The sequence below is a fragment of the Erinaceus europaeus genome, chromosome 3 (assembly GCF_950295315.1).
Source record: "Erinaceus europaeus chromosome 3, mEriEur2.1, whole genome shotgun sequence".
NCBI classification, from domain to species: Eukaryota; Metazoa; Chordata; class Mammalia; order Eulipotyphla; family Erinaceidae; genus Erinaceus; species Erinaceus europaeus.
The window spans coordinates 121033716-121057064 of NC_080164.1; the positions used below are offsets into that span (position 1 = coordinate 121033716).

General features: G+C 37.7%; 1 protein-coding gene across 1 annotated transcript; it reads left to right on the forward strand.

Annotated features, from left to right (window-relative positions):
• The first annotated feature begins 469 nt into the window (after positions 1 to 469).
• Positions 470 to 20081, forward strand: AMTN (amelotin). The gene is made up of 8 exons (XM_060188617.1): positions 470 to 664; positions 777 to 845; positions 2897 to 2983; positions 4469 to 4534; positions 5680 to 5769; positions 10215 to 10250; positions 12235 to 12261; positions 19751 to 20081. Exons 2-8 carry the CDS (start codon positions 792 to 794, stop codon positions 20030 to 20032), a joined length of 642 nt encoding a protein of 213 aa, XP_060044600.1. The 5' UTR covers positions 470 to 664; positions 777 to 791; the 3' UTR covers positions 20033 to 20081.
• The last annotated feature ends 3268 nt before the right edge of the window (positions 20082 to 23349 follow it).

The following is a 23349-nucleotide window of genomic DNA, read 5'->3' on the forward strand; positions in this document are numbered from 1 at the left end:
CTACTTGCAGGGGAGTCACTTCACAAGCGGTGAAGCAGGTCTGCAGGTGTCTGTCTTTCTCTCCCCCTCTCTGTCTTCCCCTCCTCTCTCCATTTCTCTCTGTCCTATCCAACAACGATGACAACAACAATAATAACTACAACAATAAAACAACAAGGGCAACAAAAGGGAAGAAATAAATAAAATAAATATTTATTTAAAAAAGAAAGTTTCAGAGCAATAGGTCTCATTTTTAAAGCTATACATGGGGCTGAATAATTGGATCTTTGACTCATATACTAATACAAACATGATGAAACAGATACATCTAGAAGTAATTTGAGAGGAGATAGAGGTAAAGAAAAATTTTAACTTTCTTATTGTCTGCACTTTTTAAATTACACAAGCCATGTCTCTCTGAAATACCCTCTACTCAAATGGCAGACATTGGGTAATATGATGTCTGCAGCTAATAACTCATTTAATGAATGTTGGGAATTAAAGAAACCAAATGACTTCACAGATGTCTAAGCTCTGATTGGTCTCTCAGTGGCCACCTTTCTTGGAGATGGGTTTAAATTCCTTCTACAGACACAGCTCATCAAAGCATAAAAATTTCCAGCACCACAGAAACTTGGATTTTGAATACTGTTTCACTTGTACGTTTGGCCTACTAGAGAGAAAGGTAACCTAAATTAATCCTATTTCAAATACAACATTCTCTTTCTTTTAAGCATCATCTTCTTCCAAAGGGAAAACAAATGGAGTAAATGAGTAACACTATTTTGTTGTTCCAGGTAGAAATTTGAAACATGAAGACTACATTCCTGCTGTTTTGTCTTCTAGGATCAACTCACACATTACCTGTAAGTGCAATCTGTTTACTCTACATGCCAACCAGCCTTAGCAACATCTCAGATTTACAGTGATCTCTCTTCCTGTCCTCTATCAAACCACTCTGTTCTTTGACCCATTCTCTTAGCTGACTGTTTTTATTTTCCAAGTGAAAGATGGTAACTAATAAAGTGCTTGTGCTTATTTCAAATACTTACTAAAATGCATCTTCTCTATCATGGTGGAATTTGATTATTTGGCAGAATAACAGGGTAGGAATTAAGAGTAAAAGGAATGGCTTGGGTTACTTTTACTCTAAGTGGGTAACTTTTTTTTTAAGTTGGCCACTTTCCTCACAACTATTTCTTTCATGAAATAGTTATACCTTCAAAAAGGTATATAACAGCTACGGACTTTTTTTTTAATTAGCAGCCCAAAATATCTATACTATTTAAATTCGGGGGAAAACAACTATCAAATTGTATGATGCCATGGAAATATCACAACATTATCAGCAGGGACAACCTCTTGCCACAGTGCCCTTCCTTTATGACACAGGTGGAAGGGTTGCAGGGCAAAAGTCAACTTGAGTTAGCCTGACCAGGGAGCTTTCACCTGAATTCAAAGGAAATGCTGAAATAAATCAATAGAAGAATATATTTCCTCAAGAATTAAGAATCTTGTGGGGATCCTAGTATAGTCTCTGCCACTCTCCATGTCACCCTGGGCAGGCCACTTTGCCTCTCAGTTTCACCATCTATATAAAGCAAAACAACACAACTAGTCCATATGGAAGACAAGGACACTTTCAACCAATCCCTAACTCTTTTTGTTGTTGTTTTTGTTTTTAACCAGAGTACTGCTCAGCTCTGGCTCCTGGTGATGCAGAGGGGCCGGGGGTATTAAACTTGGGACCTCAGAGACTCAGACATTAAAGTCTCTTTCTTTTTAACTGTTTTTCAAATCTTTGTTTATTGGATAGAGACATCCAGAAAATGAGAGGGGAGGGTGAGATAGGGAGGGACAGAGACAGAGAGATACCTGCAGCCCTACTTCACCATTTGCAAAGCTTTCCCCCTACAGGTGGGAGCCAGGGGCTCAAACCTGGGTTCTTGTGCACTGTAAGGTATACATGCAACCAGGTGTGCCACCACCCAGCCCCACATTAAGGTCTTTTTGCATAACCATTATGCTATCTCCACCACCCCTTTCTGATGATTCTTAATACACTGAGAAAACATCCTGGCTGGGAAGAAGACTAGACGTCTATTGCCTGGGATGAAACAACAGCAGGAAACTGCATGCAAATACAGAAGAAATTACAGCACTTTAAGTTTTGGGAAGAAAACCAAAAGGTGGAAAGAGCTAAAGTGCAGATTGTGTTTCAAGTTCTGAAAATAGAGGGAGCGGTTATAGAAATGGGATCTGAGTAGTGGCTCGGCAAATAAAGCACAGGAATAGTATGTATAAGACTCAGAGTTTGATGTCCACTCACTGCACACATTAGCGCTCTGGTCTCTCATTTAAAAGCTATTTTTATAGGTTAAGTACAAGTGGCGCAAAGCACAAGGACTGGCATGAGGATCCCAGTGCCAGCCCCTGGCTCCCCACCAGCAGGGGAGTCGTTTCACAGGCAGTGAAGCAGGTCTGCAGGTGTCTATCTTTCTCTCCCCCTCTCTGTCTTCCCCTCCTCTCTCCATTTCTCTCTGTCCTATCCAACAATGACGACATCATCATCAACAACAACAATAACTACAACAATAAAAAAAACAAAAGCAACAAAAGGGAATAAATAATTTTTCTAAAAGGCCATTTTTAAATCAAAGAAGTAGAAGCCTAAGAGCTATCATCAGGAATCCATGTGCTCTAGCTTCCCTTCCATATACCTCCTGCTGGCATGGTTTCAGTCCACAATTTCATTTTTCATCTTGTACAAAAATGTTCCAGTGAATCAAAACTACTCCAAAGCAGGCTGAGTCTAAAACAGACATTTGTGCATTTGGAACAACTTGTAACCTCCTAGAAATAAAGGAATTTGAAACCTCAGATAAATCTCTGTCTCCTCACATATCTGTCATCACAGATGCAGCTCAACCCTGCATTGGGACTTCCTCCATCAAAGTTGGTTCCAGACCAGGCAACACTACTAAGCCAGCCACAGCCAAATCAGGTAAGAGTCCTGCAACAGAGCACACCTGAACCCAGCAGGATTATGTTAAACTAGTAAATTTCAAATCAAGATTCACAGAGAATGAACACGAAAGAAAGGCTTTCCTTAGGGAAAAAGATAAGTATGTTTAAATTTTGAATAAGGAAAGAAAATCATCAGCAATTTTTGTTTCAAAAATAATTTTCTTTAGCAACCAAATCTAGCAAACTTTGAGAAGCAATAGCTACTACCTATTGACAAAGTTTGGTCACCTGTGTCCTTGAAATACTATGACTTTATCAGATGTGATATTCAGTAGCAGGCTAGCTCGCAGAAATGAAGAGGTGACGTACAAAAATAACCACAGGCCTCCTCATAGTTTTTGTAAATTCCATAGTTGCTTCTGAGTAGATATGCCACTGAAAAATTGGTTGCTTCAAGCCAAAACAGCATTTATGAAGGCTACACTTGGCTGCCAACCATCTTTCCACTTCTACCCTTCCTCTGCTCTGAAGAGCATTTGTTCTCAAATCACTTTATTGAGGGAAATAATAGTCACAAGATAGTTGTTACGTGAGTACAGTTTCTTGTCTCGCTGAGCTAGTATCTGCACACCATTCCCACCCCCAACTGAAGTCTCTTCCACCACTTTGCATTCGGTCTCCAATACCCTCTGAAGTGCCCCTCTCTTCTCCTCCCTTTAAAAGCCTTGGTTTTGCTGCAATAAAACACAGCCAGCCTTAAGTTTCACCCTATATTTGTCTCTCTTTGTTTTTTAAGTTCCACCTATGAGTGAGAACATCTCATATTCATAAAAGATCTATTCTTATTTATATCTGGAGTTTGTGAAATTGAGCATATAACACCAGAGGAAAAAGTTCTCTTTTCAATCTAGGGGTATTATGACTCAGTCAGAATTGACCTCACTCTAAAAAGAATCTAAAGAGAAACAATTTAAGAAATTCTTCAAGAAAAAAAAAAAAAAATACTGGGGGGCGGGTGGTGGTGCACCTGGTTGAGTGCACAAGTTACAACTAGCAAGGACCCCACTTTGAGCCCCCAGTCCCCATATGCAGGGGGGAAAGTTTCCCAAGTAGTGAAGTAGTTCTGCTGGTGTCTCTCTCTGTCTCTCTCCCTCTGTATCATTCCCTTCACTCTCAGTTTCTGGCTATCTCTATCAAATAAATAAAGATAATTTTTTTAATTTGAAAGAATACAAAACTTCATATGTAAAACTAAGTCCCAAAATGAATTATTTATTAAAATATAAAAATAAGTCAATTACACACTTTCAACTGATAAATGCCATAAACTCTCCACATGGTCATGGCTTCTTCCAGGATTGCAAGAAAAGACTAGTGCTAGTGAGTGGCCCTGGAGTTTTACTTTCATGGTTAACACACCATGTTCATAGTATCAGTTACTGGAGGAGCTCAAACATTCACAACATAATGAATAGTTTTATTTTTTTTATTTTTCTCATCTATCAATTTCAATACCCTTCAGGTCTTCCCTTCTTTAAACCTGATACCACTAACACAGATGCTCACTCTGGGGTCAGACCTGCAACTGGTAAGAACTTCTTAAGTCTTTTTCTTTAACTTCCATTATTAAATAAATGTGATTCCAACTGTGAAATATACACATACACATATAGTCACTGCAGATAACTCAGCAGGGAAAAAAACACACTTGGGTGCTATGCAATATATCGTGTGGTTTTCTCAACAAGAGCCTTTAAAGAAATCATTGAAATGCTCAAGTCTTCAATTTTTTAGTCCCCCTCACCATGCTCTGAACTTCTCTTTCCTTCACACTGACATCTCCTCACTGTACCCTACAATACCCATTACAAACACAACCACTGTGACTGCCTTCATCAATCCAATAGCAACAGCAACCTAAAAGGGATAGAAAGACACCTGTACAATTAAATATCCTGGAGGAAAAAATAATCAAAAAGTTCTTTCCATGATTAAAGTGGATTTTCCCTAATGGTTAGACTTAAGTAGACTACATATTAGATATAGTCAGACTAGTTCATTCTGACCCTTATGACTTTCTTGGGAATGCTCATAAAGGAATTCATTTCTTCTAACAAAAAAAAAAAAAAATCATCAGAAAAATTCTGGGAACCATTGCTGTTAGCATCAAAGGAGAAAAGCAAAGATAAAAACCACCAAAGTAGTTCTCAAGAGGAATAACTTAACTTACAAGCAAAAATTTAATACAGAAAAACTTAGTTGGGGGCCAGGTGGTGGTGCTCCTGGTTAAGTGCACATGTCACAATAAACAAGGACCTAGGTTCAAGCCCCGAGTTGCCCCCTGCAGGGCAAAAGCTTTGTGAGTGGTGAAGCAGTGTGCAGATGTCTCTTTCTTCCTCTCTCTCTCTCTCTCTCTCTCTCTCTTTCTCTCTCTCTTCCCTGCCCCCTTACACTCTTGATTCTGGCTATCCAATAAAGGTAATTTAAAAAATAAAATATATATTTTAAAAAAAGAAAAAAGGTTACCTGGACATGATGGTTGTACTCAGCCTTAGAAATGCTTATCTTTGGGCTTTATCTCCATAGATAGTTTTTTTATCCACTTCTCCAAAGCAATGGCATATATGTGCACAATTTTTTTTCCCTTTCAACATACATTTAGCAAGTACATTTTCATTTCTTGAATGTTCAAACTGGAAAAAAAAAAGTGAAAATCTTCTTTATTGTCCTCAGCTAAATCCTACTGCAGGTATGACACCTGGTCCCCAAACCCTCCCACTGACCTTGGGAGGCCTGAATGTACAGCAACAACTACAGCCACAAGTAAGTTCAACAATGAGATTTTGGTTTAATTTTGAGGAGCATTTTCTCTCCATTGGAAGCCTAAAGAAGAAGGAAGATTTGGGATGGGGTAGATATTATAATGGTTATGCACAGTCTCTCCTGCCTGAGGCTCCAGAGTCCCAGTTTCCATCATCCACACCACCATAAACCAGAGCTGAGCAGTGCTCTGGTAAAAAAGAAAAAAAAAAAAAAGACTTTTCAGATTTATACAATCTTTTGTGCAGGCAGTTTGCACTGAATGTTCCACTGAAAATACAAACGTTTTTGGCAATTTGATTCTAGCTGAAAAACCAAGAAAACTGAGCATGCTACCCGGATTTCACTAGAATAAGTTTGTAGTAGATAATAAGATAATGTGAAGAGTAAGAGAAGAATAAGTTAGGAGGGATGAAGACTGAGAATTGTAAGAACTCTGTTATGGCTTATTTTGTTGAAGACTTTCTGTGGGACAAAACTATACCAGAAAAAAATACAAGTTGGATAAAAATGTAGCAAATCTAATCTCTTTCTGTGATGTCTACTTAATATCTCTTCAAAGTTCCCAAGGACTCTCTAGTCCTTTCCCATATCCCATCATAATTTTCTTTCAGGAAAAAAACATTATAAAACCCTCTTACAGTAAGAAATAAATATCATAATTAGGATTTCATTACTTTTGAATGTGTTTGTATTCTTAACTATGGACAAAGCTCAAAAGTTTAACATCTTTGAAACATCTCTAAAAGGCTAAGTAATTTGTGGAGAAAAATTGAATTATCCCTTTATAATAAGGATGACTAGATTAAGTCATTGTGGATAACTTCTCCACAAGAGGTTACTTTAGCCCCTATCACTTTCATAGAATGGTCTGATTTTTTTTTTATGAGTTTTATCATTGGCCACATACATTGTATGTGTCAATTACAGAGAATTTAGGAAACAGAAAGGAGCAAAACAAAAACATAAACTTCACCCATAACCATCAACCAAATAAAAATGCTATCAACATTCTAGGGTATGATTCCCCCCCCCCTTTGGTTTTTGAGTTTTGGTTTTGGTTTTGGTTTTAGCGCCAGATTCATCTCAGGCTCAGTGCTTGTAAAACTCCACCATTCCTAGTGCTTATTTCTTTTTTCATTTTCTTTGATTGAAGGTGAGAGACACAGAAAAAGAGAGACATGAGACGAGAGAGGGAGAGAGCTAACCCTGCAGCACTATTCCACTACTCAAGTAATTCCACCCACAAGTGGGGATGAGGTCTTAAACCCAGTTCCTCATACATGGCAATGTGCACTCTACCAGGTGCACCACAACCCAACCCTACATTCTTATTTCTATGAATGCAAAAATATTTTCTAAAGAAATATGTTCTTACATTATCTAATGTCTTAATTTTTTCACTTATATTTGGAATCCTCTTTGTGTTTCAAAATAATTGTTTTTAACATTGCTCTAGTGATTGCTTAGTATTTTGTTGAATTAAAAAATTTCTTCTGGGTTAAGCTCAGCGGGTTAAGCGCGGGTGGTGCAAAGCATAAGGACCAGCATAAGGATCCCGGTTCAAGCCCCCAGCTCCCCACCTGCAGGGGAGTCGCTTTACTGGCGGTGAAGCAGGTCTGCAGGAGTCTATCTTTCTCTCCTCCTCTCTGTCCCCCCTCTTCTCTCCATTTCTCTCCGTCCCATCCAGCAACGATGACTTCAATAACAACAACAATAATAACTACAACAATAAAACAACAAGGGCAACAAAAGGGAATAAATATTTAAAATTTTTTAAAAAAGAAAAAGTTCTTCCAAAAATTTTGCTTCCATAAATGCCACTATGAATATTCTTGTAACTAAGTATGTGATTTTGTTGATGATTTCTTCTTTAGAACCAAGTCTTAAGACTGAAATTTGTGGGTCCAAAGATAAGCGAAAGATTCTTGAACATAAATTCCCATAGCAAGAAGTGTGACTATAGCAGTGGACCAATATTAATTATCCTATGCATCTTCCTGCCATTATGAAATCTCCAAGTTTTAATATAAGCAAACTTGTATTAATTAGTCATTATGCTCAAAATTGAATTTAGTTTATAGTACAATTTAAGTTACTGAAATTCCACATCATTAGCAACTAATACTTTTCTCTGTGCCAGCACTTGCCCAAAATAACAACACAAGAAATGCTTAATAACGATGTATTCATACTTAGAACATAACTCACTTATACATTTTCCTTTTAACATTGATATATAATTTTACAGGGAGTTGGGTGGTAGAGCAGCAGGTTAAGCACAGGTGGCGCAAAGCACAAGGACCAGCAAAAGGATCCCAGTTCGAGCCCCCGGCTCCCCACCTGCAGGGGAGTCACTTCACAGGCAGTGAAGTAGGTCTGCAGGTGTCTGTCTTTCTCTCCCCGTCTGTCTTCCCCTCTTCTCTCCATTTCTCTCTGTCCTATCCCACAACAATGGCATCAATAAGAACAACAATAAAAAAATGGCAACAATGGGAATGAATAAATAAATGAATATTTTAAAAGAAAGAGATAAAATACATATAATTTTGCATCAACCAGTCAGTACTTATTTCTTACAGATGCATGAGAGCTTTCACTGAAAAAGTTTTTTCTGTTTATTCATATCATAATATAAAGTGACTAAGAAAAGACAAGAGAAACAAGAAAACATAATAAAAATCTTTTTAATACATGATTGTGGAATAATCCACATGCCAACTGTCTGGCTTCATTCTCAGTTGTCACCTTGCTCTAATTTGAAAGTTAGACAGTACATCTTCTTACCTGCTAAAGAATATCCACTTCCGTGAGATGTACAGTTAGTAGTCACTCTCAGTGTCACTGAAGCTTCACTAGAGAGGATTTGACACTGAACATGCTCTATCATACAGTACATAAACCAATTGCCACTCTCTATGGATATCCTTCAATATCTCTAGGCAATAGCATCAACAAGTCTCTCCGGCCCCCTGAATGCAGCCCCAGTCTCTCCACCCTCCTTTCCCTATACAGATTCTGGACACCTTTCCATGGTTCCCAAATATCAAAGCAAAGTCAGCATGATTAAAGTGAATTCTAGAGCCACAAACCATTTGGTTAAATCCTTGTTTACTAACTGTGTGAAACTGTCCACATTCTTTTGCCTTTCTGTGGCTCACTTGCTCATAATTTAAAATGAAAATTCAAATAGAACCAATATCTAGAGCTGTAAGAAGGAGAAAAAATATATATATCACTACTTAGAGCAATATCTACCTCAAGGTAGATAAGCATGTCAATATTAGCTATTCGTATTTCAAATCATTTCTCTCCCAATAACTATGATTTTTTTTCTCCTTATTCCATTGAGAACAGAATTATTTATCATTATATTTTTTAAATTTCTTTATTGGGGAATTAATGTTTTATATTCAACAGTAAATACAATAGTTTGTACATGCATATCATTTCCCAGTTTTCCATATAACAATACAACCCCCACTAGGTCCTCTGTCATCCTTCTTGGGTCTGTATTCTCCCCAACCACCCACCCCAGAGTCTTTTACTTTGGTGCAATACACCAGTTTCAGTTCAGGTTCATTATATTTTTGTACTCATGTGTTCTCCTATTTGTAACTTTTGTTCTGTCCAACTCACTTTTTAAAGAAGAGATTCCAATATTTTGCTTTCACTTAACCCCAAGTGTCCCTTTTCACAATACACTTGATGATTAGCTGTTTACGTGAGTAGCTAAATGTCTGGTTGAGAATAAGGCCTTTTCTTATATATTTATACTTTTTACCTTCTGGCATTATGGGCACTCTTATGCCAAGAGTTCTGCCAGTGGATGAGGTTATCGAGCAGTATCATCCACAGTTTCCTACTAGTGCTCTCTTTTAATAGAAAAATATCTAGGCAGTCATTATGAGTCTAAATATGTAAATTTCAAGAAACCTTTGTATATTGAAAGTATCCATCCCATTTTCTGAATATTTATTTATTATTTTAGAGAGAACCAGAGCATTAGTCTGGCACATATGTTAGCAAGGATCAAACTCAGGCCCTCATGCTTGCAAAAGTCCAACACTTTACCTTCTTCACTGCCTCCTAGGACACCCATTCCATGTTTTATGTTCTTGGATACCATGTAAAAGAACCAATTTTGTCCCACTTTGTATCACTGTTACTCAGTTTGGAGGCAGTTTGAAACTATATTCATTATTGTTCCAATTGATCCAATTTACTTCTGTTTTCCAAAAGTGCTACAACTCTCTGGGTCTAAACTTTTCACAAATTGGATAAGCTCTAGTTCCAACGCTTTGAGTCTTTACCTGTCACTAGAAACAAAACATTTGTAACAAATATTTGTCCAAAAACACTGTATGCTTTTAAGAAAGTCTCAATATTTATATCACTTGCAAGAACATACCTTGAATATTTTTAACTAAACTTTCACTATTTTTTAGATGTTACCCATAATTGTAGCACAACTTGGAGCCCAGGTAAGAATAATGTTAACATGATTTTTAATCATCTTACTGCAAAATACTTAACTCTTGCTTTAACTCACCAGACAGTTGTCAAGATTTCTACTTACTTTGCACTATGTACACACTGTGAATAGCAAGAACTAACATTAACTAAGAAGTTACTATATACCAAGCACTATTTTAAGTATTATTTCTTATATATTATCCCATTTAATTTTCTAAACAATTTCTTATAGAAATATCTATTTCCAGGAGTCGGATGGTAGCGCAGCAGGTTAAGCGCAGGTGGCGCAAAGCTCAAGGACTGGTATAAGGATCCTGGTTCCAGCCCCCAGCTCCCCACCTGCAGGGGAGTCGCTTCAAAAGCAGTGAAGCAGGTCTGCAGGTGTCTATCTTTCTCTCCCCCTCTCTCTCTTCTCCTCCTCTCTCCATTTCTCTCTGTCCTATCCAACAACAATGACAGCAACAACAATAATAACTACAACAATAAAAACAACAATGGCAACAAAAAGGAATAAAGTTTTTTAATATTTTTTTTAAATATCTATTTCCAATTTCAAGATTAGCAACTGGAAATACTCAGTTGTTAATCTATTATCACATAAAATATAAATGTAATAAGATCAAACCTTTAAACCACAGTTAAGAAAGATGTTAATTAATTGCTTGCCCTAATGACTTGGTGAATTTATTTTTAATATCAAACTTTTTTTGCCTCCAGGATTATTGCTGGGGCTCAGTGCCTGTACTATGAATCCACTGCTCCGGGAGGCCTTTTTTTTTTTTTCAATTTTTGTTGCCCTTGTTGTCGTTATTTTTATTGTTGACATTGCTTTGCTGTTGCTGTTGCTGTTGCTGGACAGGATAGAGAGAAATCAAGAGAGGAGAGGAAGACAGAGGGTTAGAGAAAGATAGACACCTGCAGACCTGCTTCTCCACTTGTGCAACGACCTCCCTGCAGGTGGAGAGCTGGAGGCGACAACCTGGATCCTTCCGCCAGTCCTTGCGTTTCACAGCATGTGCGCTTAACCCGCTGCACTACTACCCAGCCCCCATATCAATCTTTTTTTATTAATAATGTGATTTTCCCTAAAAATACTATGACCACTTTCTTTTCTGTTTTCATATCAATACTTTATATAGCAATTCAGAATAACTTTAAAAATCTGAAATGTACTAAAGATTTACTGTTAACTATATTTAAAGGTTGTGACTTCATAAATACATTCACCCAATTTTGTCGGTGATATAGTTAAATGGTGGCTATGTATTATGAAAAAAATTACATCTTGTCTAGGGGCCTTCAACATAAAAAAGGAATGTGTGAAAAAAAATTTCAGAGAAAATATCTTGGAACTGGATAGCGGAATATCTAGTTGAACACATATGTTACAATACGCAAGGAGTTGGGGCTGGGCGATAGCGCACCTGGTTAAGCGCAAGTAGTACAGAATACAAGGACTAGGGTTCAAGCCCCAAATGCTCATCTGCAGAAGGGAAGCTTCACTATCAGTGAATCAATATTGTAGGTGTCTCTCACTCTGTCCCCTCTTCCCTCCCCCTTTCTCAATTTCACTCAGTCCTATCAAATAAATAAATAAAATAATAAATTTTTTAAATAATTACAAACACAAAATAATAAGATTGTTTCCTATATTGCTTTCTGCATTTTCCAAGTTTTCTTCAATGTACATTACTTAGTAATATAAAAATATGTAATTTCTAAAATGCAGACCTTGTATCACTCAGAAAAATAATTTTAGCAATTCAATGTCAATTCAATGTTGACTTGAGTTTTATGATATAAATCACAACTAAAGTTTAAAATATTGTTAAATTTTTTCCTAACTGTCTTTAGAATCTGTAAAAGTATTTTAGGCTTATGATATATATATATATATTATATATATAAGATATATATATATATCTTACCTTAATACTAAATGCACTTAACATACTAAAATGTATTTAACAATGTGTGTTATTTCTCTTTTAGGGTACAATCCTAAGCTCAGAAGAATTGGTAAAAAAAAAATTTTCCTTCATTACTACCATTTTAAACATCATTATTGTCTGTTTCACAGCATTATTTTTATTTAACATTAGTTTATGATATAGCTTCACATATATAAAATATATATGCATGTATTATCTCACAGAATCAACTACCAAAGTGTCTGCAAAGCTTTTTAAATAATTTTTTATTTGTTATTAATAATTCGTTACGAGACTGTAAGGTTACAATATATAGTTCCACATTCCTGCCATCAAAGTTCCATATCCCCACCCTTCAACCTATCAAAGATAACCAACATAGTGGTTACAAGTCTTACAGACAACTTGCTTGCTTCTGTTTTGTTTGGATTTTTTTTTTTTGAAAGTTCATGTAATTCAGATCTCTGGATTCCCCACATATGAGTGAAACCATCTGGTAGTTATCTTTCATCTCTTTACTTATTCCACTAAACATAATTACCTCCAGTTCCATCAATTGGTCCCAAAGGACACAATATCATCTATTTTGATTGCAGAATAGTAATCCATGGAGTATATATGCCCTAACTTCTTTAGCCAGTAATCTAATGATGAGCATCTAGGCTGCTTCCACCCTTTGGATACTGTGAATGAATAATGCAGCTTTGAACATAGGGTGAATGTCCCCTCTAATGAGTGTTTTGGATGTCTGCAGGATAAATACATAAGAGTGGTATTGCTAGATCATAAGATACTTCCATTTTTATTTGTTTAAGGACTCTACACACTCTCTTCCAAAGGGGCTGTACCAGTTTGCATTCTCACTAGCAAGTAGTAGCAGAGTTCCTTTTTCTCTCCAACACCTGTCATTTCCTGGTTTGTTGATAGGAGCCATGCTCTCATGTGTGAGATGGTATCTCAGTGTAGTTTTAATTTGCATTTCTCTGATGATAAGAGAGTGGAGCATTTCTTCATGTGTCTGTGGGCTATGTGTATCTCTTCCTTGGAAAACTGTGTATTTACATCTTTGACTCATGTTTTTATTCGGTTATTTTTGCTTCTTTTGAAGTCTACCAATTCTGTATAGATGTTTGATATCAGTTTTTTCTTTTTTTATTTCTCTATTGGGGGATTAATGTTTTACAGCTGACAGTAAATACAACAGTTTCTACATGCATAACATTTCTTTTTTGTTAGTGGGTTTATTTCTTTATTGGGGAATTAATGTTTTACATTCAACACTAAATACAATAGTTTATACATGCATAACATTTCCCAGTTTTCCATATAACAATACAACCCCCACTAGGTCCTCTGTCATCCTTTTCAAGGACCTGTACTCTACACACACACACACACACACACACACACACACACACCAGAGTCTTTTGCTTTGGTGCAATGTCAGCTGTTAATCTGATGTATATTGTGCAAATGTCTTCTCCCATTTACTGGGTTTCCTGGTTATCCTTGTTTAGTCTGCTTTTGATGTGAAGAAACTTTTTAGTTTACTGTAATCCCATTTACTCACTCTTGTTTTAAGTTCCCATGCCCAGGGAGTTGAGTTTCCAAATACATCTTTGAAGTGAAGATCTTGCAAAGTTTCACCAATATTTTCTTCTATAAATTTTAGAGTTTCTGGTCTAATATCTAGATCTTTCATCCATTTTGATTTGCCCTTGCTAGATGGTATTAGGTGGTGGTCTAGTTTCACTTTTTTACACGTGGATGTCCAATTTTCCCAGCACCATCTGTTGAGATATTCTTTGCCCCCACTGAATAATTTGGGCCCCTTTGACATATACCAGGTAGTTGTATATGTGTGGGCTCATTTCTAGTCTTCTCACTCCGCTCCACTGATCCAAGTGTCCATTTCTATTCCAGTACCATGCTGTTTTAATTATGATTGATTTGTACTATAAACTAAAGTTGGGAAGTGTGAGTGATACCTCTATGTTTTCCCTTTTTTCTCAGAAGTGCTTTGGCAATTTATGGCCTTTTGTGGTTCCACACACATTTTTGGACAAGTTGTTCAATTTGCTTGGAAAATGCCATTGGAATATTAATAGGGATTGCACTGAAAATGTAAATTGCTTTTGGTAGAATGGCCATTTTAATAATGTTTATTCTTCCAATTCAGGAGTAAGGAATGTCCTTCTACTTCTGTGTGTTCTTCTCTATTACTTTTAGCAATGTCTTATAGTTTTCATTGTAAAAGTCTTTCACCTCCTTTGTGAGATTCACCCCATTTTATCTATTTAAGTTCATTTGTAAATAGGATTGAGTCTTTATTTCCCTCCCCTCTGATCTCCTGTTTGTATACAGAAATGCCAGATTTGTTTGTACTAATTTTGGACCTTGAGAGCTTATTTGGAGGTTTGACAGGGGATCGCAGCTACGCGTATACCCCCGACCAAAAACCGGTCCATCTCTATTTGGGCAAGGCCGTCCTCTTCAACCAAGCATGCAGCTTTGGGAGGGATGCACAGGGAGCAGTGAGGGAGGAAGGGGATACCTACCTAGCCAGTCAGATGAGCCAAATCAACTCTGGCATGGCAGAGTCGCAGCCAGACTGCTCTCACATCCTCTATTGATTTTGTACCCTGCTACTCTACTGAATTTATTATTTCCAGTAGCTTTTTGGTGAAATCTTAGGAATTATCTAGGGATATCATGTCATCACCAAATACTGATAGTTTTATTTCTTCTTTTCCAATATGTATGACTTTGATGTCTTTTTTCTTGTCTGATTGCAGTGGTGAGGACTTTGAGAACTATGTTTAATAACAGTGGATATAGTGGACATCCTTGCCTGGTTTCTGATTTTAGGGGGAAAGCTTTCAGCTTTTCCCCATTGAGAATGATGTTAGCTGTGGGTTTGTTATAATGGTCTTTGTTATGTTGAGGAATGGTCCTTCTATTCCCAGTTACTAGAGGGCCTTTATCACAAATGGGTATTGAATCTTGCTGAGTGCCTTTTCAGCATCAACTGAAATGACCATGTGATTTTTATCTTCCTTTTTGTAGGCATGATGAATTACAGTGGTTGATTTGTAGATGCTGAACCATTCCTGTTTCCCAGGGTTGTATCCCACTTGGTCTTGGTGAATTATTCTCTTGATATGTTGTTGGATCCACAAAGTTATTTTTATATTTTTTGATATTTTTAATGGGGGATTAATGATTTATAGGAAATGTAGTGTTGGGACATATGTAAAATCTCTGTTTTTTGCAAAACACTCTTACCCACAGCCTAGGCCCTCCTCCCCCATGATGCACCAGGACCTGAAAGTTCCCCCCTCACACACATAGCTACCTCAGAGTCCTTTACTTTGGTGTAATACAGCAAACCCAGTCCAAGTTCTACCTTGTGTTTCACCTTTATGTTATCATTTCTCAACTTTTGTTGATGAGTGAGCCAATCCCATATTCATCCTTCTCTTTCTGATTTATCCCACTTAACATGATGCCTTGAAGCTCCATTCATGATGAGGTGGTTCATTCTTAACAGCTAAGTCGTATTCCGTTGTGTATAAATACCACAACTTACTCAGCTACTCATCTGTTGTTTGACACCTGGGTTGCTTCCAGGTTTTGGCTATTATAAATTGTACTGCTATGAACATAGGTATACAAAGACTTCTTTAGGTAGGTGTGTTTGACTCCTTATGATATATCCCCAGGAGAGAATTGCAGGGTCATAAGGTAGGTCCATTACTAGCCTTCTGAGAGTTCTCCAGACTGTTCTCCACAGGGGGTGGACTAATTTACATTCCCACCCACAATGCAGTCCTTTGCCCCACCCTCTCCAGCTTTTGTTGCTGCTACATTCTCTGATGTATAACATTTTCGCAGGAGTTAAGTGGTATTTCATTTGCGTCTTTTTTTGTATTTTTTGACAATGACTTGGAACATTTTTTCATATCTGTTGGCCTTTTGGATCTCTTCTGTGGTGAATATTCTGTTCATATCCTCTTATACAACTAGCATACAAATACTAGTTTGATACAACAGACTATATAGAAAGCATCTAGTCATTTACAGCCCATTTCTTTTCATCATATTTTTTACTAATGATCATCACTCACTTTTATTTCAAAAACCAATTTGAAAACTTCTATATTCTACTCCTAGCTATCCAGCACAAATCTAATGCTGCTTTCAATACTTTATAAATTTAAGACAATTTTTCCCAAACTTCAGTCCTGGACTACCAAGTTAGGACCAATTAGAATATTAGTTCAAGGGCTGAGGAGACTGCATAATAGTTATGCAAAAGACTTTCATAACTGAGCCTCTGAGGTCCTAGGTTCAATCCCCAGCATCACCATAAGACAGAGCTTAGCAGTGCTCTAGTGTATCTCTGCCTCATTCTATCTCTCTCTCATTAAAATAAAATAAAATCATTAAAAACAAATATATTGGTTTAAAATATAGATTTCTGGGTCCTGCCCTAGACCTATCTGCTCAATCTCTATAACAATGAAATCTAAGAACTACTTTGTGAACAAGCACCTCAGCTGGTTCTCTTTTTTTTTTTTTCAATTTCTTTATTGGGGAATTAATGTTTTACATTCGACAGTAATACAATAGTTTGTACATGCATAACATTTCCCAGTTTTCCATATAACAATACAACCCCCACTAGGTCCTCTGTCATCCTTCTTGGATTTGTATTCTCCCCACCCACTCACCCCAGAGTCTTTTACTTTGGTGCAATACGCCAATTCCAGTTCAGGTTCTACTTGTGTTTTCTTTTCTGATCTTGTTTTTCAACTTCTGCCTGAGAATGAGATCATCCCATATTCATCCTTCTGTTTCTGACTTATTTCATTTAACATGAATTTTTCAAGGTCCATCCAAGATCAGCTGAAAACAGTGAAGTCACCATTTTTTATAGCTGAATAGTATTCCATTGTATATATATACCACAACTTGCTCAGCCAGACACCTGGGTTGGACACCTGGGTTGCTTCCACGTTTTAGCTATTACAGATTGTGCTGCCAAGAACATATGTGTACACAGATCTTTTTGGATGGGTGTGTTGGGTTCCTTAGGATATATCCCCAGGAGAGAAACTGCAGGATCATAGGGTAGGTCCATTGCTAGACTTCTGAGAGTTCTCCAGACTGTTCTCCAGAGATTGGACCAATTTACATTCCCACCAGCAGTGCAGGAGGGTTCCTTTGACCCCACAACCTCTGCAGAATTTGCTGCTATTACCTTTTCTGATGTATGGCATTCTCACGGGAGTGAAGTGGTATCTCACTGTTGTCTTTATTTGCATTTCTCTGACAATCAGAGACTTGGAGCATTTTTTCATGTTTCTCGGCCTTTTGGATCTATTCTGTGGTGAATATTCTGTCCATGTCCTCCCCCCATTTTTGGATGGGGTTGTTTTCTTGTTGTTGATATTTGCAAGTTTTTTATGTATTCTGGTTATTAGCCTCTTGTCTGATGCATGGCATGTAAAGATCTTCTCCCATTCTGTGAGGGGTCTCTTGCTTTGGTTAGTAGTTTCTTTAGCTGTGCAGAAGCTTTTTAAATTGATGTAGTCCCATAGGTTTATGCTTGCCTTAGTCTTCTTTGTAATTGGATTCATTTCATTGAAAATGTCTTTAAAATTTATGCAGAAAAGAGTTGCCAATATTTTCCTATAAGTATCTGACAGTTTCTGGTCTAACATCCAAGTCCTTGATCCACTTGGAATTTACTTTTGTATTTGGTGAAATATAGTGGTTCAGTTTCATTCTTCTCCATGTTTCAACCCATTTTTTCCAACTCAGCTAGTTCTTATACAAACAAACTACTAAGAACCATGCTTAAGGAAATTAGCCTGTATCTTAATTGTGAGTCACCACCAATATCACAGATGAAATAAACAGTGACTGAATGCCATTAATAATAGGAGGTTCCATAGAGCATATTCCTGCATGAGCACACTCCATACTCTGCTAGTATCAAATTCTGTCTTCTTAGAAACAACTTTTCACAGTAATCTTTTTTTTAATTCTATTTGTGAGTAATAGTGAATTACAAGATTGTAAGATTGCACTGTATAGTTCTACACCACACCCACCACAAAGTTCTGTGTCCTTGTCTTCCCAACTTCCAAAGATAGCCACCATAGTTCTTAGAAAGTCTTAGAAACATTTTGTTTGCTTCTGTTTTGTTTTTTTACAAATTAATTTGTATCCATTATCTAGATTCTACATATGGGTGAAATCATCCACTAGTTGTCTTTCATCTCTTATTTCACTAAGCATAACCTCCACTTTGTCCCAAAGGACACAATATTGTCTTTTTTGATTGCAGAGCAATATTTCATGGAGTATATATCCCATAATTTCTTTATCCAATCATCTGTTAGTGGACTCTTTGGCTACTATTTCACAGTCATCCTTTCCTGAGGAAACAAACAAGTATAGATAGCAACAACATTCACCACCAGTACATGAATCATTGACAGTTCCATGGACTAGGAAGTTCCATGTGCTTTCTCATGGAATACACAAGTGACTCAATTGCCACAAGAAATATTTTTTACTAAATGTTGTCTTTGAAAAATATCTCATGGGGGTAGACAGCATAATGGCTATGCAAACAGACTCTCATGCCTGAGGTTTTGAAGTCACAGGTTCAACCCCCCACACCATCATAAGCCAGAGCTAATCAGGAGAAGAAAGAAAGAAAGAAAGAAAGAAAGAAAGAAAGAAAGAAAGAAAGAAAGAAAGAAAGAAAACAAGAAAGAAAGAAAGAAAGAAAGAAAGAAAGTGAAAGAAAGAAATCTCAAAAGAAACATACATGAAGGGATGCAAACCATGAGATGAGGACCAATTCATCTCTTTGAACTAATTCTCCATTTATTCTTAGTTTCTTAAATTACTGTTTAAAATTTTGTAACAACAGTTATTTAATAACCGCAGAAATCTCCACAGTGGATTTATGCAAGCTCCTCTCCTAAATTACTCTGGGTAGATTTTTTTTAATTGAGGTAATGTTAGTTTACAAGGCCATAGATGTTGTAAGTGCAAACTGTCACCTCTTTTAAGGTTGTATGCTACTACAACACGCTCACCACCAAAGTGTCCGTCTCCCAGCTCAGAAGTCCTTGAAACCTCTCTCTCCTATCCTCCTCTCTTCTTTTCATCAAAGACTCAGGATTTTTTTTTAATATGGGCAAAATAAAAGCTACATCTAGGTCAGTAACAGAGATATAACCAGCATAACTGTGTTAATTTCCTTAGTTGTATAACAGATTATAATAATAGGTATTGCTCCCTTTCCAGTAGCTGGCTTGATTGTGGCATTTTGGAGGGAAATGAAGCACAGCAAGCAAGCCCAGCAATAAATCCAGCATGAGGACTGGTTCAGGAGAGGAAGGCACATCCTCTTTATTACTTTCTGTAACTCTGCCCTCTCCATCCTGTCTTCCCTCCCCCTAAATATCAGCCCCCAAAGGAAAAAAAAAAAACTGCTTTATCATCCTTAAATTATGTTTTGTTCAACTTTATTTTGTTTCTCTTCCTCAATCCAGCCAGTGGCCTCACAAATTTTAGGCCTCCTCTTCCAGCCCTTACTCCCAGGATCCATCCTGTCCACCAGTAAGGCTAATCCAGACACACAGAATGGAATCCTTCCCTCAGGACAAGTAGGAGCGAACCCAGCTATCCAGGAAGACACAGAGGCCCCCTTCTCAACTCCCAGTGGCATAGATGATGACTTTGGAATGACCACCCCTGCAGGCATCCAAAGAGGCTTGCAGCCTACCGAGGAAACCACCACAGGGTCCCCAAATGGTAAGTGTCCTGGGCCATGAAAGTCACCTAAAGAAGGACAAACTTCTTTGGCTTTACAAAAATAAAGTCTAAAAAAATCAAGGAGCTATTTCACTCACTCACAGTTGGTGCCAGCAATATGAAGCAGTATTTTTACTGGACCATCAACACTATTCCATCAACCCAGAAAGACAGTATTTAATTGCTGGCATAATATTTTTTCTATATTAGATCAGAGCTGGAAATATTAAGAAACACACTGCTCTCCTACACATACTCAGATTTACAGCAATCACAATTAGTCAACCATGATATTTTTTCCTCATAATTTTTCTCAACACGAAGCTGTTAGGAATACGATATGCTTTTTTTAACACAATTATATTTTTATTAGTGATTTACAAAATTACAGGGGGGTAGAGGAAATAGCCTAATGGTTATGCAAAGAAACTCTCATGCCTGAGCTTTCATAGTCTCGGGTTTAATCCCCCCCACCCCCCCGCACCACCATAAGCCAGAGCTGAACAGTGCTCAGGTAAAAAGGAAAAAGAAAGAAAAAGTTTATATATATTAAAAGTACATCTCTAAAAAAAAACTACAGGGGTAAAATTCCACACCATTATCACCAACCAGAGTTCCATCTCCCATTCCCTCCATTGGAAACTGAAGTGGTTCTCCCAAGAACCATGATATTCTTATCCATTCATTAATCATGGATGAGCCTCAGAACCTTTCTATCCTAATATTGACAGAAGCCACTAGTAGTAAACAGAATTTATTTCACACGGTAGATGAACCTATGCTTCATTCAACAAATAGGAATTAGAAATGTTTCAAAAAAATAAGTTCTTCTAGCACCCACCCACAATAAAGGGAACTGTTTAATATGTGGGGATATCTAGAACCTAAAATCCTTGGAACTAACAAACATGATTTGATGCTGACCTTCTTGCTCCTTAAAAAAAGAAACTCTGATCTCAAGTTAATATGGTTAAATTCAATTGCATTTGCCTATTTTTAAAAAATGTTTTATTTTCTTCCAGGACTTCAGTAAGCTGATCCCATTTGCTTTTTTTTTTTTTTCAACTAAGCCACCTCAAGTGTGGTGATGCATGTTAATCTTTTTGACTGATCATAGTATAGAATACACTGAGACATACTGCATGGAGAGTATCAGAAGAAATTCTATCTTAGCTTACCTAAAAACTTCCTTGAAATTTCAGAAAAAAAAAAAAATCTTCATAGGGAATACTGACTTCTTATAAGAAAAATGAATAGATAAATTTGTCTTTGAAATGTAACACAGTGCCACCTTGGATCTAGAAGATATGTCTATTAAAACATATTTTGAAACTGATACCTTTTCATCTTTGGCAAGGGGAGAATGGTTAACCCATTAAGAAACAACACTAGCTCCAGGGCACTAGAATGACATGCAGTGTCTAGTTGCCCTTAGAGTAGGAAGTGTTGCAATCATGGAGGTGGACGCCCAGAATGGAAGGACAAGTTCTGATTCCCTCACTGTCACTTTACGACCCATGATTTATAAAAAGGAAACATTGACAAAACCATAGGATAAGAGGGACACAACTCCACACAATTCCCACCACCAGAACTCCGTATCCCATCCACTCCCCCTGATAACTTTCCTATTCTTTAACCCTCTGAGAGTATGGACCCAAGGTCATTGTGGGATGCAGAAGGTTGAAGGTCTGGCTTCTGTAATTGCTTCCCCACTGAACATGGGCGTTTATTGGTCGATCCACACTCTCAGCCTGCCTCTATCCCTAGTGAAGTAGGGCTCTGGGGAATCGAAGCTCAAGGACACATTGGTGGGCTCGTCTGTCCAGGGAAGTCTGGTCGGCATCCTGCTAGCATCTGGAACCTGGTTGCTGAAAAGACCCTTGGAAATATAACTAAAATATGCCTACTGATATCTACAAAATGAAGGACCCCCCCAACACTTTCTCTGCACTATTCCAGCCTTTAGGTCCATGATTGGTCAGCAATTTGTTTGGCTTTGTATCTTAACTCTATTTTCAGCCACCAGGTCCCAGATGCTAACAGGATGCCAACCAGACTGCCCTGGAGAGACAGCCCCACCAATGTGCCTTGGAGCTCCGCTTCCCCAGAGCCCTTCCCCACTAGGGAAAGAGAGAGAGAGGCTGGGAGTATGGATCGACCTGTCAACGCTCATGTTCAGCAGGGAAGAAATTACAGAAGCCAGACCTTCAACCTTCTGCATCCCACAATGTTCTTGGGTCCATACTCCCAGAGGGTTTACGAATAGGAAAGGTAGGGAGTCGGGCTATAGCACAGCGGGTTAAGCACAGGTGGTGCAAAGCACAAGGACCGGCATAAGGATCCCAGTTCGAACCCCAGCTCCCCACCTGCAGGAGAGTCGCTTCACAGGTGGTGAAGCAGGTCTGCAGGTGTCTATCTTTCTCTCCTCCTCTCTGTCTTCCCCTCCTCTCTCCATTTCTCTCTGTCCTATCCAACAACGACAACAACAATAATAACTACAACAATAAAACAACAAGGGCAACAAAAGGGAATAAAAAAAAAAAAGAACAGGAAAGGTATCGGGGAGGGGATGGGATAAGGAGGTCTGGTGGTAGGAATTGTGCAAAGGTGTACCCCTCTTATCCTATGGTTTTGTCAATGTTTCCTTTTTATAAATAAAAAAATTTCAATGAAAAAGATGGTGGAGGGAATGGGATGTAGAACTCTGGTGGTAGAAATTACATGGAATTGTACACCTTTTATCCCACAATCTTGTCAATCATTATTAAATCATTAATAAAAAGTTTTAAAAAGAAAAAAAGAGAGAGAGTTAACATACAAAGCCAAACAAATCACTGACTAATAATGAACCTAAAGGCTGGAGTAGTGCAGATGCAGAGTCACAAAATTCATTTGTCAATATGGAGATTATTTTTCTCATTTCAAATACACAGTGGAAACAAAGAATTATGTTTACTGTTTGTCAGCAAGCTGCTTATAGACACATAGAGCTAGTGATGATAGCATTTAATGTCTGGCCTTGGGATGTCTAAAAATCAGAAATGACATAAAGGTACCTACTGATAATGGTGGTCCTGCTCTGCATATCTAAAAAGATAGAATTTAGGGGGCCAGTAAGTGGCACACCTGGTTTATCGCACATAGTACTAAGCTCAATGACCCATGCAAGGGTTTGGGTTTGACCCCTGGCTCCCCACCTGCAAGGGGAAAACTTCACAAATGGCAAAGCAGGTCTTCATGTGTCTATCTTTCTCTCCCTCTCTCCCTCCCCCTCCTCTCTCAATTTCTCTCTGTCCTATCCGATAAAATGGGGGAAATGGCCACCAGAAGCAGT

Excerpts from the sequence above, each read along its gene's own strand:
- AMTN (XM_060188617.1), top strand. The coding sequence starts at position 792 with ATGAAGACTACATTCCTGCTGTTTTGTCTTCTAGGATCAACTCACACA. Across the intron at positions 846-2,896 it reads GATCAACTCACACATTACCT|ATGCAGCTCAACCCTGCATT; the intron begins GTAAGTGCAATC and ends CTGTCATCACAG. Across the intron at positions 5,770-10,214 it reads AGCAACAACTACAGCCACAA|ATGTTACCCATAATTGTAGC; the intron begins GTAAGTTCAACA and ends ACTATTTTTTAG.